The 13,752-nt window shown below is 47.6% G+C and overlaps 1 protein-coding gene across 1 annotated transcript in view; it reads right to left on the bottom strand.

Moving 5' to 3' along the window:
- Positions 1–3,814: 3,814 nt before the first annotated feature.
- AGBL1 (AGBL carboxypeptidase 1) overlaps positions 3,815–13,752 on the bottom strand; it is a 375,392-nt gene continuing 365,454 nt past the window's right edge. Inside the window, exon 22 of the mRNA XM_090263733.1 lies at positions 3,815–4,803. Coding sequence (XP_090119859.1) covers positions 4,596–4,803 — 208 coding nt within the window. The 3' untranslated portion in view covers positions 3,815–4,595. The remainder of the gene's footprint in view (positions 4,804–13,752) is intronic.

The following is a 13,752-nucleotide window of genomic DNA, read 5'->3' as shown; positions in this document are numbered from 1 at the left end:
TGTGCAGGTGCCCCTCTTTGACTCCAGGGCTGAAAACCACATCGTGCCACCCTAGACTCGGGGAATTGCTACGTGTCCTCTAAATGCCCTTGAAGTCTTTGAAGAGACACCTTTCCTTGGGGTGCAGGCTCAGGTGCCAGACAGTCTGTGTTAAAGTCACGGCCCTGCTACTCACTCGCCGTCTGACTTTAGGGAAGTCCTGCCTCCTAAACATCTCAGCACAAGAGGGAAGGGACACAGCCGGGGGTCACCCTAGAGGCTGAGGCTGTGAGCCTCCAATGCAATAATCCGTGCAAGGGCCTAAGACTCATGCATACATATGGTACGCGGTCATACTCGGCATGTTTTTCTTCATGGCCTGAGCAGGCTTAAAATACAGACATGCTAGATGACCGGTTCATGTCACAGGCTGATGAAAGAGCCCCCCGCTCTGTACCCCAAAGGCCTCCGTTTGATTTCTGGGTGATGGGGTGGCATAAAGTCACCACCACCTCCCTGGGCCCTGCTTTTATAAACGTGACTGACACCACGCCCTCCCTCACCTGCTTTGTTTTCTTGTTTACAGACTTGGGCCTGCTGTGTGCGGGTGCACGCGTGCGTGTTAGGGAACTCAAGCTCAATTTCAAGTCCATTGTGTTGGAATGTGTGTGACAGATGATTGTAAATTATAGATAATTGTATCTTTTTTTAGTATTAGGCACTGAAAGGCTATATAACACAATCCTTTTTGTCTAAAAATTTTTTTTCACCCCTCTCTTTTTTCTGAACAACCCAGTCGGGCGCAAGTGAAGCCAAACTGTTACACAATCCAAAGGCAATCTGCTGGGCAGAGAGCAGTAGGTTCCGGACTTAACTGTTTTTGCCCCTAAATGCTCTCACGGGGAGCGCTCAGACAACTGTCTGCATGTCTCTCCAAGACAGGGGCCTTCCGGGGGCTGGGGCAGCTGTCACAGCAGGGCGAAAGGATTCCATCACCCTGACACACACGCAAGTGTCCCGATGCAGCACGCAGGCCACCGCCCCAAGTCCCCAGCAAGGATGGCAGCCAGCCACCTCATAGAAGCACCCTCTTTTGGCAGAGGCCCCCCTGGGAACCTGAAATCAACACTACAGCTCAATTACCCAGGCTGGGGAATGGAAGCTGCACCTGAGATCTTCTCCACGTAGGAGAGGGATGTGGCCTTGCTCACAGTGGCCACCTGCAGTGTGAGCTTGAAACTCAAGTATCGGGTTATGTTAAAATGTTCTTTGTGGCTCTGACTCTTCCTCTGGAGGCCCAGAAGGAAAGGCAGCCAGAGGACGGAGCCCATAGGCCCCCACGGACAGGACTGCGGAATGCTGGCCCTGTGCACACGGACATGTGCCTCGTCTCCCCGAAGTGAGCCCGGGGCCCAGAGCTCTGGGGGGAGGGCGGCAGCCCCCGGAGACTCGCACACACTCTGATCCTCTGTCCTCACCATTGCAACTGAACATTTGCACAGTACGGGCAAGGACAAGGCCACCCTGCTCCTTGTCAAGCTCGCCGCACGCGGGGATACTCTTCCATGGCAACCGCCAGCTCGAGGGGCTGGGCTGTACTTACGCTGGGCACCCTCTGAAAGAGACGGATTTCCTCGTTAATAACACAAACTTAAATGAGATGGAAAATGGACGGGCAGAAGGGAGATAGATGCGCTTTCATTAACACACTGGATGTCCAGGTTTGAGGCTGGGAAGAAGATGCCCTTTTAAGCACCTCCCACGTGCCAAGGTGCAGGGACAGAGAGGGAGAACAGCAGGTCTGAGAATCTCAGCGCTCTCTCCTGATTGGCTGGTGGGGATGAGATTGCAAAAGCCCCCATAAATCAAGCTGTCTACTGCAAGCATGCTCTAAAAGGGGAGGTATAAACAGTACAACAGGGGTACAGAAGAGATTAGATAACGGGGCTAGGGCGATTAGGAAAGGTTGTACAGAGGAAAGGTGATATTTGAACTGGGTCTTGATACCCTGAAATGATGGAAGGGGAGATGCCTATCAAGAGATGGAGGAAAAGGTGGGATGGCTTGAAAACTCCAAGGCCATTCAGGCTCAAGAATGGGGTGTGCGCATGTGCACACATGTTCATAAGGATGATGAGATGAAATGAAGCTGCGTCCTGTGGAAAACTGAAGAGGCAGGAGAAGAGCAGAACTTGAGTCTGTAACCGAGACTGGGGCCAGGCTGCGACGGGACCAGCTGAGAAACCTGGACTTACACCTGCAGGAATCGTGGAGCCCAAGTGTCTTGCCCCAGGGGAGTGTCATGAACAGTCAACAGATTCTGCCCTTAAGAGATCGTGGAAGTGTGAATCTGCGCAGATCACGAGAAGTCTTGTGCTTCTCCATCTACAAGACCATCTTAGAGGTGAAAAGGTGAGCTCCCACCTTTGCATATCAAAGATGGTACCCAAGGCCGCCCCAGGGAACTGCGGGTCCCTCCGTCCCCCAGCCCTGTCACACAGAGCACCAGGCGCCGGCTGGGACAGGACATGGCCTGGCCCCAACGTCACGCCCGTAGACTCTCATCCCCTCTGCACACTTCAGACCACATCTGCTCCCCATTACAGCTGACGACTTCCTCAAACTCCCATGTAATCTCACTTGGTCGGAGTTTGGTAGAATCTGTTTTGCAGAACAACTCACCACGGTGTGGTTTGGTCACCAAGAGACCTACCAGGCCGGGCTGGGAGAGGTGCCCCTAAGACTGTCTGGGGTTGACGTGCGAGGGAGCCCTCCCATGCCCAGAATTAAGACTGCTGAGCTGTGGCCCAGAATGGCCTTCAGCCCCAGCGGGAAAGGGAGGAAGTCTGTGCTCCTTCCCACCCCCCGTTCCCTCCAGGAAAGGCCTTCTCAGCTGACTGGGACCGGGGCTCAGTCGCTCACGGCTTGTCCAGGTCCCCAGCTCACTCGGTACATCCTTCCTTTTCCTGCTTCTCTTCCTGATGTGCCTCTGGCTTCGGGGGGGTCCTCTCCATCTGGACATCCGATTGGCCCCCAATATTCCACATGGCCCCAAATGACACTCATCATCTCATTTCAGCACAAACCAGCCCCTTTCCAGATAGGAGAACACCAGAGCCAGGGTAACCCTCAGACTACTGAACAACCAGCGCAGCAAGGGCGCCCATCAGTGATAAAAACTGGGCACGGATGCTGGTACACATCTGCCGATACTGGCCTGGGCCCGCCTCTGCGGGGAATTCCATCTCCTGGCACGGTCGGAATCAAGTCCAGCCTTTTCATGGAGGCATGTCAAGTGCTACCTGATCAGATCGATGTCCCTCTTCTCCATCTCAACGCCCGACACTCTCCTACTTTCCCCACTCGCAAGCACATCTTTTGAACCAACAGTCCCCAACCTTTTTGGCACTGGGAGAGGGGCAGACAGGAGGCTAACAGGCTCCGTTTGGATCAGTACCAGGCTGCAGGCTGGGGGTTGGGGACCCCTATTTTAAACCAGTCACATTAAACATTTCATCCCCAGCTCTAACCTCATCAGAGGGCCTTTGCACAGATTCTTTCCAGTTCCTAGCATGTTTTTGCGTTTCTTTTTACCAGGAAATTCTTACCCATGCTTCAAGAATCACCTAACTTATCAGCTTCTCTTGGGAGGCCTTCCCCACTTTCATCAGGTGACCCCACGTTATCCTCTGTCCGGCTCCACAGGGGCAGGTGCTTCGGTATCAGAACAAAATGTTTTTTGAGCATCTCCCACCGCACTGTACGCAACCTGGGGACGCAAAGGGGGTCTTTTCTCTCTGCATCTTCAGAGCTTAGTAAAATGCATGACACAGGGCAGGGGCATAATATTTATTTGTTACATCGCTGGATCAAAAATAGTCCATGTTCCGGGCTTTTGCTGACCACGCCACCTAGAAAGTCCCCTGTGCCAGTCACTTTCTCTCGGGTATATATCGGATGCCTAGACGGTCATACCACAGAGTAACTGGAGCTGAGGTGCAAACTGGTGATCGTGAATTAGCATTATTTCTGTCCCTCCCAGAATTTACATTGTTAACAGTATTACCTCCCAACTTCACAAGGCAATGGGAAAAGAAAAAACCAACCAACCAACCAGAAGCACTATTCTATCTTCTGTGTAAGAGTGGAAAAAAAGTGTGTGGGAAAAGTTAAGGGATGCTGTCAGCTTGGATCTGAACTGTATTATTTCCCTGAAACCTCTTATGTAGGTTACAGAAGTCCGAACGCCTTAATACAAAGGCTGGACATGTGATTTCTGAACTACAGCCAAGAAATCTGGGAAAGAGTTGCAGAAAGAAGGTGCTATCAACAGTAACAGCAATGATAACAACTCACATCACAGCACCCATGCCTTGCCCCTAGGGACTGGCTCTAAGTCATGACAAAGTTTTTTTCTGTGATTTATTCACGGAAAAGAGTATAATTACAAAGCAGCCAGCCTCTGCGCTTTGTGAAAGCAGAACAAAACCCGGGCACAGGGCTGCCGGGCTCCCAGGGGCTGGCCTTCGGCACTGACGCTGTGTGCACACGCGTCTGATGGGGAAGAAACGTCGCTGCTGGTCCAACGGTTGCAGACAGGGAACGCGGCGTGAACCTCAGGTCTCCGAGGTGGCTCTTCTCCCCTGCCCTGGGCCCTCCTCTTCTTCCTCGCCCTCGTCCTTGTGGGAGGCCCACTCCCGGATCTGCCGGTCCAGCTCCAAGAAGCTGCCCTCCTGGTCTGAGCTGCTGTCTGTGCTGTAATCAATCTCCTCCATGCATGGGGGCTCATCGTCCAGCTCTGAGGCGATGCTGCTGCTCCTGCATCTGCCATGGGTCCCCGCGACACATGGACAGGACAGAAAGGAGAAGAAGGCAGGGACGGAGACACGAAGGAGACAGACAGCGGGGAGGGGACACAGAAAGGAAAATGGAGAGAGGAAGAGGAAATGAAAGGTTACCCAGAGGAAGGAGCAGTTAAAGAAGTCAGACAGGAGAGGAGGCCTCATCTTCGAGGAGCGTGAAACTCAAGAGTCCCGGCTCCTTTAACCGCGCTGCATGCCCAGTACCCTGTTCTCAAACACTCCCTTAAAGAGAGGCAGGGCCTCATACAACATCGATCGGGACTTCCTTCTTCCTTGCCAGCAGAGTCTGCACTTCTAAGTCCCAACGGGAGGTTTGAGGACGGGACGCAGACAGTTCTTCAGGATCCTTGAGGCTCAAAGGGAGCGATCAGAGGAGGCCCCCACGCAGGGTCTGGCATGACGGCGTCACCCGCTCCCAGGGAACGGTGGGACTGCAATTTGGCCAGGAAGGACTCCAAATCCCCCATGTCTCCCACGCTAACAGCATGATGGGCCATGTTTCATAGCTTTCCTTTGTCATAATGAACAGTTTATTGGAGTTAGAAAATTAATCCAGGTTGAAATTAATAAACAAAGAGCAAGCAGGAAAAGAGCAGTCTCCGCTTACGTCTGGGCTCACCCCCCATCCGTCCCGCTCCCTTCCGTTTATTCACAAAAGGAAGCAGCGCAGGGGTTGCCCAGTGAGAGACCCAAGGGGCCACAGCATCGGACAGCAAACCTTCACCACATATCGCGAACGAGGCAACTTTCCTTCCAAGGAACGGTCCCTTCTTTCTGCAAGGCTTTCTAGTCACTTCTTACTTAAGGCTTCACCAATGAGGCTGAACAGCGCACTGGGTTCCTACTCTGGGGTTTACAGAAGGTAAGCACTTCATAAATCAGACAGAGCTGTCGACCCCCTGCCTCGCCATAGCAATGGAAGTGGGTAACCGGTGGTGCGGTTACACGTTAGCATGGGAAGGGGATCGGGGCCAGTTTCTTGTCTACTGATGGGTGAGAGCTGCTTCTATGCTCTCCAGACCTTGGGACCCTAAACTGCAGGTCTGGGGGCACCCTGCCAAAACAGAGAGGAAGAGGAAGCAATGTGAGTCTTGTCTCCACACCAGCATGGCGCTACATCATCACACTGCCCAGGCTGACCTGTGAGTGACAAAGAAATTGAGCAAAGGAAGGTAAGAGCTGCCTCAGCTGCAGCATGAGTTTAAGTCAACAAGGACCCCGAGGGCCTGTGACTTCATGTCACCACGCAGGTGTGGAGCTGACAGTGCCGTGTAGTGCAAGGACCCGAGTCTCAGTGCCGGCTACGGGACCTTGGAAACACCCCTGCCCTCCTAGAGAAGCAATGACAACCCCCCAGGAGGCGGGACTAGGAAACGAGGAAACGCAGGGTGCCACCGAGCAGAGAGTCCGCACAGTAAAGGCACCGGCACGTTTTATGTCCCCCGCTCCGCTGAGGGCACTGGAGGCAGTGAACTGTGGTGCTGAAGGACACGCACTGAGATTTGCTGCTTTACAACCGGGTCACGGCAGCAGCTCCTGCCAAGCCTTCCAAACGGGCCCCACTAATAACGTCTCTGAGCCTGAGTGTTGACTGCACCGTCCCCAGACCCAGGAGCTGGCGGCGACTCTCCGTGGCCTACGAATGCGATGTGGGCGCCGGAGGACGGGCTTTCCACGGGGTCCGGCGGCAGGAGCCCATGAACAAACAAGAGGTCGTCAGTCTTCCCCCGGCCAGGCCCTGCCTTTCCTCTGCCGTGGACTTGGCACCAGTCACTCAGGGCCATGACTGGTCCCACTGCAGTCACGCTGTCAGCCTGTCCCTGTCATGATCATTCAAACACAGCAGACTAAGTTTTCTCGAAGCCTGTATGCATGTAACCAGTTTCTCATATCTAAGATGATCTGCCAGCTCAACATCCAACTAAACAAGGCGTATGTTTGAAAAACTCATCTTAATTTCCGCCAAAGGACCGTTTTCATACCTTCATCTCTCACTGAAATTTTCTTCCTCTAAATACTAATTTTCACATATTCCCTTAATTTGTTTTGATCCTTAGTAATGTTTATAGTCTTACTGTGAATAATGCCCGTGCTTCTGTCTGATTCATGTTCACGTTATCTGACAGAACAACTAGAATGTACTGAGAACATAGACCTACAATAAACAGTTGTCAAATTGAATATATAACAGGTATGTACATAGAACAATCTATATTTTGGACCATGTGCGTACTTTTTTGATATCATTTTCAAAGGTTTTGTAGACGCATTAAATCATAATTGTCATGTTAGTGCATTTTAGATATTTTAATCAAATAGTCTCCTAAATGTATCATTAAGATACATAAATAAATATAATGTATAATATAAATGGGATATATAATCAATATATAGGATATAGTAAACAATGTAAAATATATTCTAAAAGTATGTTATACATATTTGTTTTATAGATATTATACATGCATGTGTATTCATATATGTGTACGAGTACATGCATGTGTATATGACTAATACTACACATACATGTGTGTGTGTATTCATATCTTTATACAGAACCATGCAGCCATGCGCCATATAACAACATTTTGGTCAATGACAGGACGCATGTATGACTGAAGTCTCATAACATCATAATGAAGCTGAACAATTACTATCACCTAGTGACCGCACAGCCATTGTAATATCACAGCACAACACATTACTCACATGTGTGTAGTGATGCTGTGTGTGGTGATGCTGGTATAAGTAAACCTTAATGTAGTCATCAGGACAAAGGAGGTAACCAGAGACATAGAGATATATACAGGGTGGGCAAAAGTAGGTTTACAGTTGCTCACATGGAAAATACAATAATAAATAATATGAGAATAAACTCTGTTTTGCATACTCACAACTGTAAACCTACTCTTGCCCCACTCCATATGACAATAAAAATGTCAATACATCAAGAAGTGAAAGCGCTCCTGTGTGTGTATGCCCCAGACAGAGCTGCAAAATGTGCAAAGCAAAAAACTGATAGAACTGAAAAAACAATTGAACAAATCTATAATTACAACCCAGGACTTCAGCACTCCTTTCTCAATGGATGACCAAACAGCTAGACAGAAAATCAGCAACACACCACCAACCAACAAGATATATTAGACATGATAGAATACTGCACCCAGTAACAGCAGAATACATATTTTTCCAATGTACATGGAACATATACCAAGACAGACTGTATCCTGAGTCATAAATGAACCAAACAAATTCAGAGGTGAAACTGTGCCAAGTGTTCTCTGACCACAATGGAATCAAGCTAAAAATCAAAAACGAAGACAAAAAGAACATTTCCAAGCACTTGGAAAGTAAATAAAAAACACTTCTAATTAATTCAGGAGGTCAAAGAGGGTATCTCACAGGAAAGTTAAAATAAAACACAATGAACTGAATGGAAATAAAAACAGAACATCAAAATTTGTGGGACACAGAGCCATGTGGTAAGATGAACATTTAGAGCAGTAAATGTGAACCTTAGAAAAATTTAAAAATTTAAAACCTTAGCTACTACCCCAAGAAAATAGATATAATAAGAAAAAATAACACCAAAACAACTAAAAGAAAGGAACTAATAAAGAGCAGAAACCAATGTAAATTAAAACAGAAAAACAACAGAGAAATTCAATAAAACGAAGAGCTAAAAAGATCTATAACACTGATCAACTTCTAATAAGGCTGTCAGAGAAGAAAAGGAAGCCGGCTACTTACTGCCATCAGGAATAAAACAGGCGCTATCACTCTAGACCCTGCAGGTACCAGAAGGACAAGGGGTACCACAAAACGCTCTATACACAGATTTGACGACTCAGATGGTATGGACCAAACCCTCAAAAAGCAAAAACTATCATAATTCACTCAATATGAAAGAGACCATTTAAAAAGCTCTATAACGCCTCAGGAAATTGAATTTGTATTTTGAAACTCTCAGAAAAGATGGCTAGGCCCAGACATTTTCACTGGAGGGCTCTACAACACGATTGAAGAAGAATTAACACCAACGCTATACACTGTCCTCCAGAAAATAAAAGGGGATGCTTTCCATTCATTTTATGAATCAACTATTACCTTAATCCTAAAACCAGGCAAAGACAGCAGAAATGAACTACAGATCAATACCCCTCATGAATATAAATGTAACATCCCTTACAGACTATTAGCAAATTGAATTCAGCATTATATAAAAACAATTATGCACCCTGACCAACTGGAGCGAATTCCAGGACGACAAGACTTGTCCCATGTTCACAAATCAGTCAAAGCAGTCCACAGGACTAACAGAACCAAGCACATTAATGCACCAAATAGATTTGAAAAAAATCTGACACCCATTAATTATAATAAAAGCTCTCAGAAAAGATAAAAATGGGGGGGGGGGGGCTATCTCTGCTTGATAAAGAACATTTGAAAAAGCCTACAGCTAACAGTATATTTAATGGTAAAAACTGAGTGCTTTTCCCTTATGGTCAGGAACCAATCAAATATGTCTGCTCTCATCACTGCTATTATTCAACATCGTACAGGGAGTCCTAGCTGCATAGCAAGACAGGAAGAAAATAGAAAAGGCACATAGATAAGAAAGCAAAAAATAAAAGTAACTCTATTTGAGAACATACACGAATAATATAAGATTAAATAAAAATAACTTCTTCACTATAAGTGAAGTCAATGAGGTCATAGGTTACAAGATTAACATGAAAAACAAATCAACTGTACTTGTGACAATGACCACGTTAAAGCCACTAAGCATTTCTAATCATTAAACAAGAATGAAATGCTTAGGTGTTAATAGAAAACACATACCGTACTTGTATGCTAAAAAATATAAAAAGCTGATGGGAAAAATCAAAGAAAGTTTAAATAAATGGAGAAACATTCTTAGCCTAGAGGACTCAGCATTGTAAAGAAATCAATACCCCCAAACTGACATACACATTTAATACAATTCTGATCAAAATTAAAAAAAAGATTTTTGTGGATCCAGACAAGATTACCCTAAAATTTATATGGGATGGTGAAGGAATGAAAAATAGCTGAAATAATTTTGAAAACAAGATCAGAGTGGGAGAGATCACTCTACTCAACGACAAGACGGATTGATTATATGCCTGCAAAAGACAAAACTGCACGCTTCCGGCCAGAACAGGGAGCCCAGAAATACATCCACGCAAGGAAAACCAACAGATTTTGGACAAACGCACAGCAACTCCATCACTAGAGACGTAGGACGGAAGCTGGAGGAAGGGAGAAATGGACTCATGGGGCACAGTGTGTCCCTTCCACACAAAGGACTGCAGAGGAGCCAGCAGGACTGGTTTTCTTTGACACAAACAACTAATTTAGATAACTCGTCTTCAGGGACAGAGGGATGGAAGAAAGCGAACAGATCAAGATTTGCAACTATTTATTAGTTAGCATGGCAGAGTGGCAAATATAAATACTATATCGCCAAGCAGAAAAGACTCAGGACAAGGGGCTTTTTGTTTTGTTTTGTTATTCTGCCTATCCTCATTCATTCATTCATTCATTCATTCATTCAATTATTTAGTGATCAACTATTTAGTCAGCAGCTACTAGGAGATGAAAGATAAAAGATAAAAGTACATTTTTTATAGCTGAACAAATAAAGGTGACTAAAAATTACAGAAACTATAATCCCATTTAAGCAGTAAGAATTAGGAAAGAAACTACTTTAAAAAAAAAGGGAGGAAAAGGGGATGGATACAAAAAGGAAATAAACTGCTGGTGGCAAGTGTCCCTGGCAAGGGGTCAGGGCTGCCATAGATCCTGCCACCACTCAGTGCATTATCTTATTTTCTTTGAACAAAATTGCTCAAGTCTAGCAAAACGCAATAAAATTGTCTGACGCTTCTGCCGATCCTTCCCGTCCCGAAGGCAAAGCTGGCATCCCACCTCTTCCAGCTCTTCCGAGAACAGGAGCAAGCTTCTCTACGTTCTTTCCTCTGTTCAAGCGACTTCTTCGAACACCGTCTCTGACACGTTACTGATTTTGCCTGACATTACTGCCTGCGGTCATAAGCAGTTTTACGTGTGCTGACCTCTACCAGCTGTGGACTGTTAGCTGCGCTGCCCTCACGCCCAGGGCAGTGAGGAGCACCTAATGGGTACTGTTCTGTCCCCATCTTATCAGCTGTTTGCTCATGCCCGGCAATTCCCCGTCCTCCCACAGAACCGGCCCCGACATTACAGGCCAGAGCAGCCAAGACAGCCCTGGTGTCCAAGGAGAATCTTCTTCTCAGGGCAGGACATGGCAGACAGGAGGCTCGAGTTTCTGAACCCAAACTGCCAGCATCCTTCGGAGGTGCCCTCTGCGGCTGATAGATTCGGCTCCCTCCGGGTGACAGGCTTGCAGGCAGGCAGAGTAAGAGTAATGACAGCAGTATCCGGGGGTCTGCTATTCTCCCTCTTGGTCTCTCTCTCTCTCCTATTTTTCAAAAATGATGAACTCAATAAGAAAAAAATCACCCTATGCAACTTAAATATACATAAAAATATTGTGCAGAAATTAAACTCTGTCTCCAGTGACAGGGTGGCCCTTAATACCCAAATGTGTGAAACGTCTGGAGAAAACATTGGAAATGAATTTCATTTCCTCCTTTTCACCTGACTGCTTTGAAATGCTGTAGACACCTAGGCAAAACCCACTTCGGGTGGCGTTGGGGGATCCCATGTGCAGAGAGAAAACTGTAAATCAGAAACCAACTATGAACCTGGAGCCAGACAAGCGATTGAGGTTTTGAATCCTGGCTCACTCAGGTGGGAAACTGGAATTTGCCTTCTCTGAATTTCATCTGTAAAAGGGGCACGTGACTACCAGCTTGAAACGACATGAGGGAGAGAAAATGTCACAGCACAGGATGTGACACATTAGCTCAAATACATTTTTATTCCCCTGTCCTCCTCACAGCACAGCGTTCGGAGCCAAGGCTTGAAAATGTCCTAGGCCCGGCCAGTGCATCACCCTCCTCCTCAAATACAAACCGACCAGTGCGGCTTCCGGTTCCTCAGCAAAGCCCGTGAGAAGCCCTATCTCTTGCAGTTCCTCCTCCAAGCCTGCCAGAACACCAATTTGCAACTTTATGATGTGATAAATACAATTTCTTTGTTTTGATTTTTCATTTGCATATTTATTGAGATATGACGCTCTTAATTAGTTCTGCTTTTTTTGTTTGGCTTGTTTTCCTGGTTGGGGAAAGACAGCTTCCTATAGGGCACAATAATTCTGCATGCTAACAGGGTGAACAAAACCAGCCTGGGGCACACCTTGATGTTCACGCTGGTTAAAATGCAGCTTTATGAATTCTCTTCTTCACTTGTTTTCTCTTTATATGCTGAGGTAATGATCAGGACGTGGGGGAATGTCAGGCCTCAAGAGGCAGTCCCCATTGAGACGCAAGAGAACACTTAAAACACCAGACACCCGTCCACATCCAGCTTTCCTTCCAGCCTACCTATCAGCCATCTCCCTCCCGAGGAAGCTGGGCCCCTCCCTGGGCCTCGCCCCAGAGAAATGCAGCCCCCCTGCGCCTTGGCTGCGGTACAGCAGAAGGAGCGACTGTGGGGTCCTGGGCGGCTGCCTCCCAGGGCAGTGTCTGGACGAGCTGTTTCCACAGCGCTGTTCCTCCCCGACCCGCTCCTCACGTTCCGCAGGCGCAGAGCCCTGTGAACGCTGGGCCCAGCAGCCCACTAAGTCACGCGCCGATCCACGAGCTGTGAAGCGGTACAGACCGTGCCCACGACGACGACCTCGCCATCATCGCCCAGAGCAATTAGCACGGTTCCCTGGTGTTTCCTAGTTTATTCTCCCCCCCGCCTCCTTTTCCTGTTAACACCAGTAATGGTGCGTTTCCTGTATAGAGAGAAAAGAACTACACACTGCTGGGAAAGGGAAAGAACTAACATTGCTCCTCACCTACTGTGTGCCAGGAGCTCGCATTTGCTCTTCTTTCATTTAAAATAGGGACAAACAGACAAATCTACGGCATGATGTTGTTATTTGTATTCCACAGCTGGGAAAACAGAGACATTGGGCATTTACAACGGTTTCTCATATCTTACAGGTACACAAGCACAGATGTATGATAATCAGCTCTCTTGCCTAAGGAAGCCCTGGGATGGCTATTAATTCAGCCAAAATCAGTCATGGACTCAGTCACGAGGTCTAGAAAAAGTCCAACGTCATTCTCACCCTGCCCCCCAAAACATAGAAACACATGTCCTCTTCTTACTGAATGACCAACTCCATATGGTGTGGGGATGTGGAACTAGAAATATAGAATGAAAGAGCGGGAATGGGAGTCGGTGGGGCTGCGAGAAAGAGTCAGAGCAAAGTGTGGGGAGGGAGGCAGGGAAGAGAGGGGCACGGTCCAAGGACTCGGGTGCCGTCCCCATGTCCACAGTCACCTCCTGCTCCTCACTGAGCTCAGGATGCCTGTGCACAGCAGGAACTCCGTGCCTCGCAGGAGACCGCAGCGGACCCCAGCTGGTGGGGGCACTCAGGCAGGTCAGGGGTAACAGGCCTTAGCTGGGTGTGCCGCCTGAGTGGCTGTTAAAGAAGGTGTGTGTCTTTAAAGCTGAGACTGATGGTTCCAATGATGGAGAACTTCACAGGAACCTAGGACGCATAGACAGAAAGGTATACATATAGCAGCCCTTTAACCTAACAGAGTTTAAGCTCCCATCATCTTCTATGCTGGGGACTTGGCACTACATACCTGAAGGGAAAAAGGAGCTTCCTCTGATCTCTACTTATTTCTTCATCCAGGTTTCCTAACTCGATTCTCCTACATAATCCATTAAAGGTAACTTGGTCTCTCACCTCAGCCCAAACACGCCTGGGGCTTTGGTG

This window comes from Furipterus horrens, unplaced genomic scaffold (genome assembly GCF_987537825.1).
Source record: "Furipterus horrens unplaced genomic scaffold, mFurHor1.1.pri manual_scaffold_16, whole genome shotgun sequence".
Classification (NCBI taxonomy): Eukaryota; Metazoa; Chordata; class Mammalia; order Chiroptera; family Furipteridae; genus Furipterus; species Furipterus horrens.
This window is presented reverse-complemented; position numbering and strand designations above follow the sequence as displayed.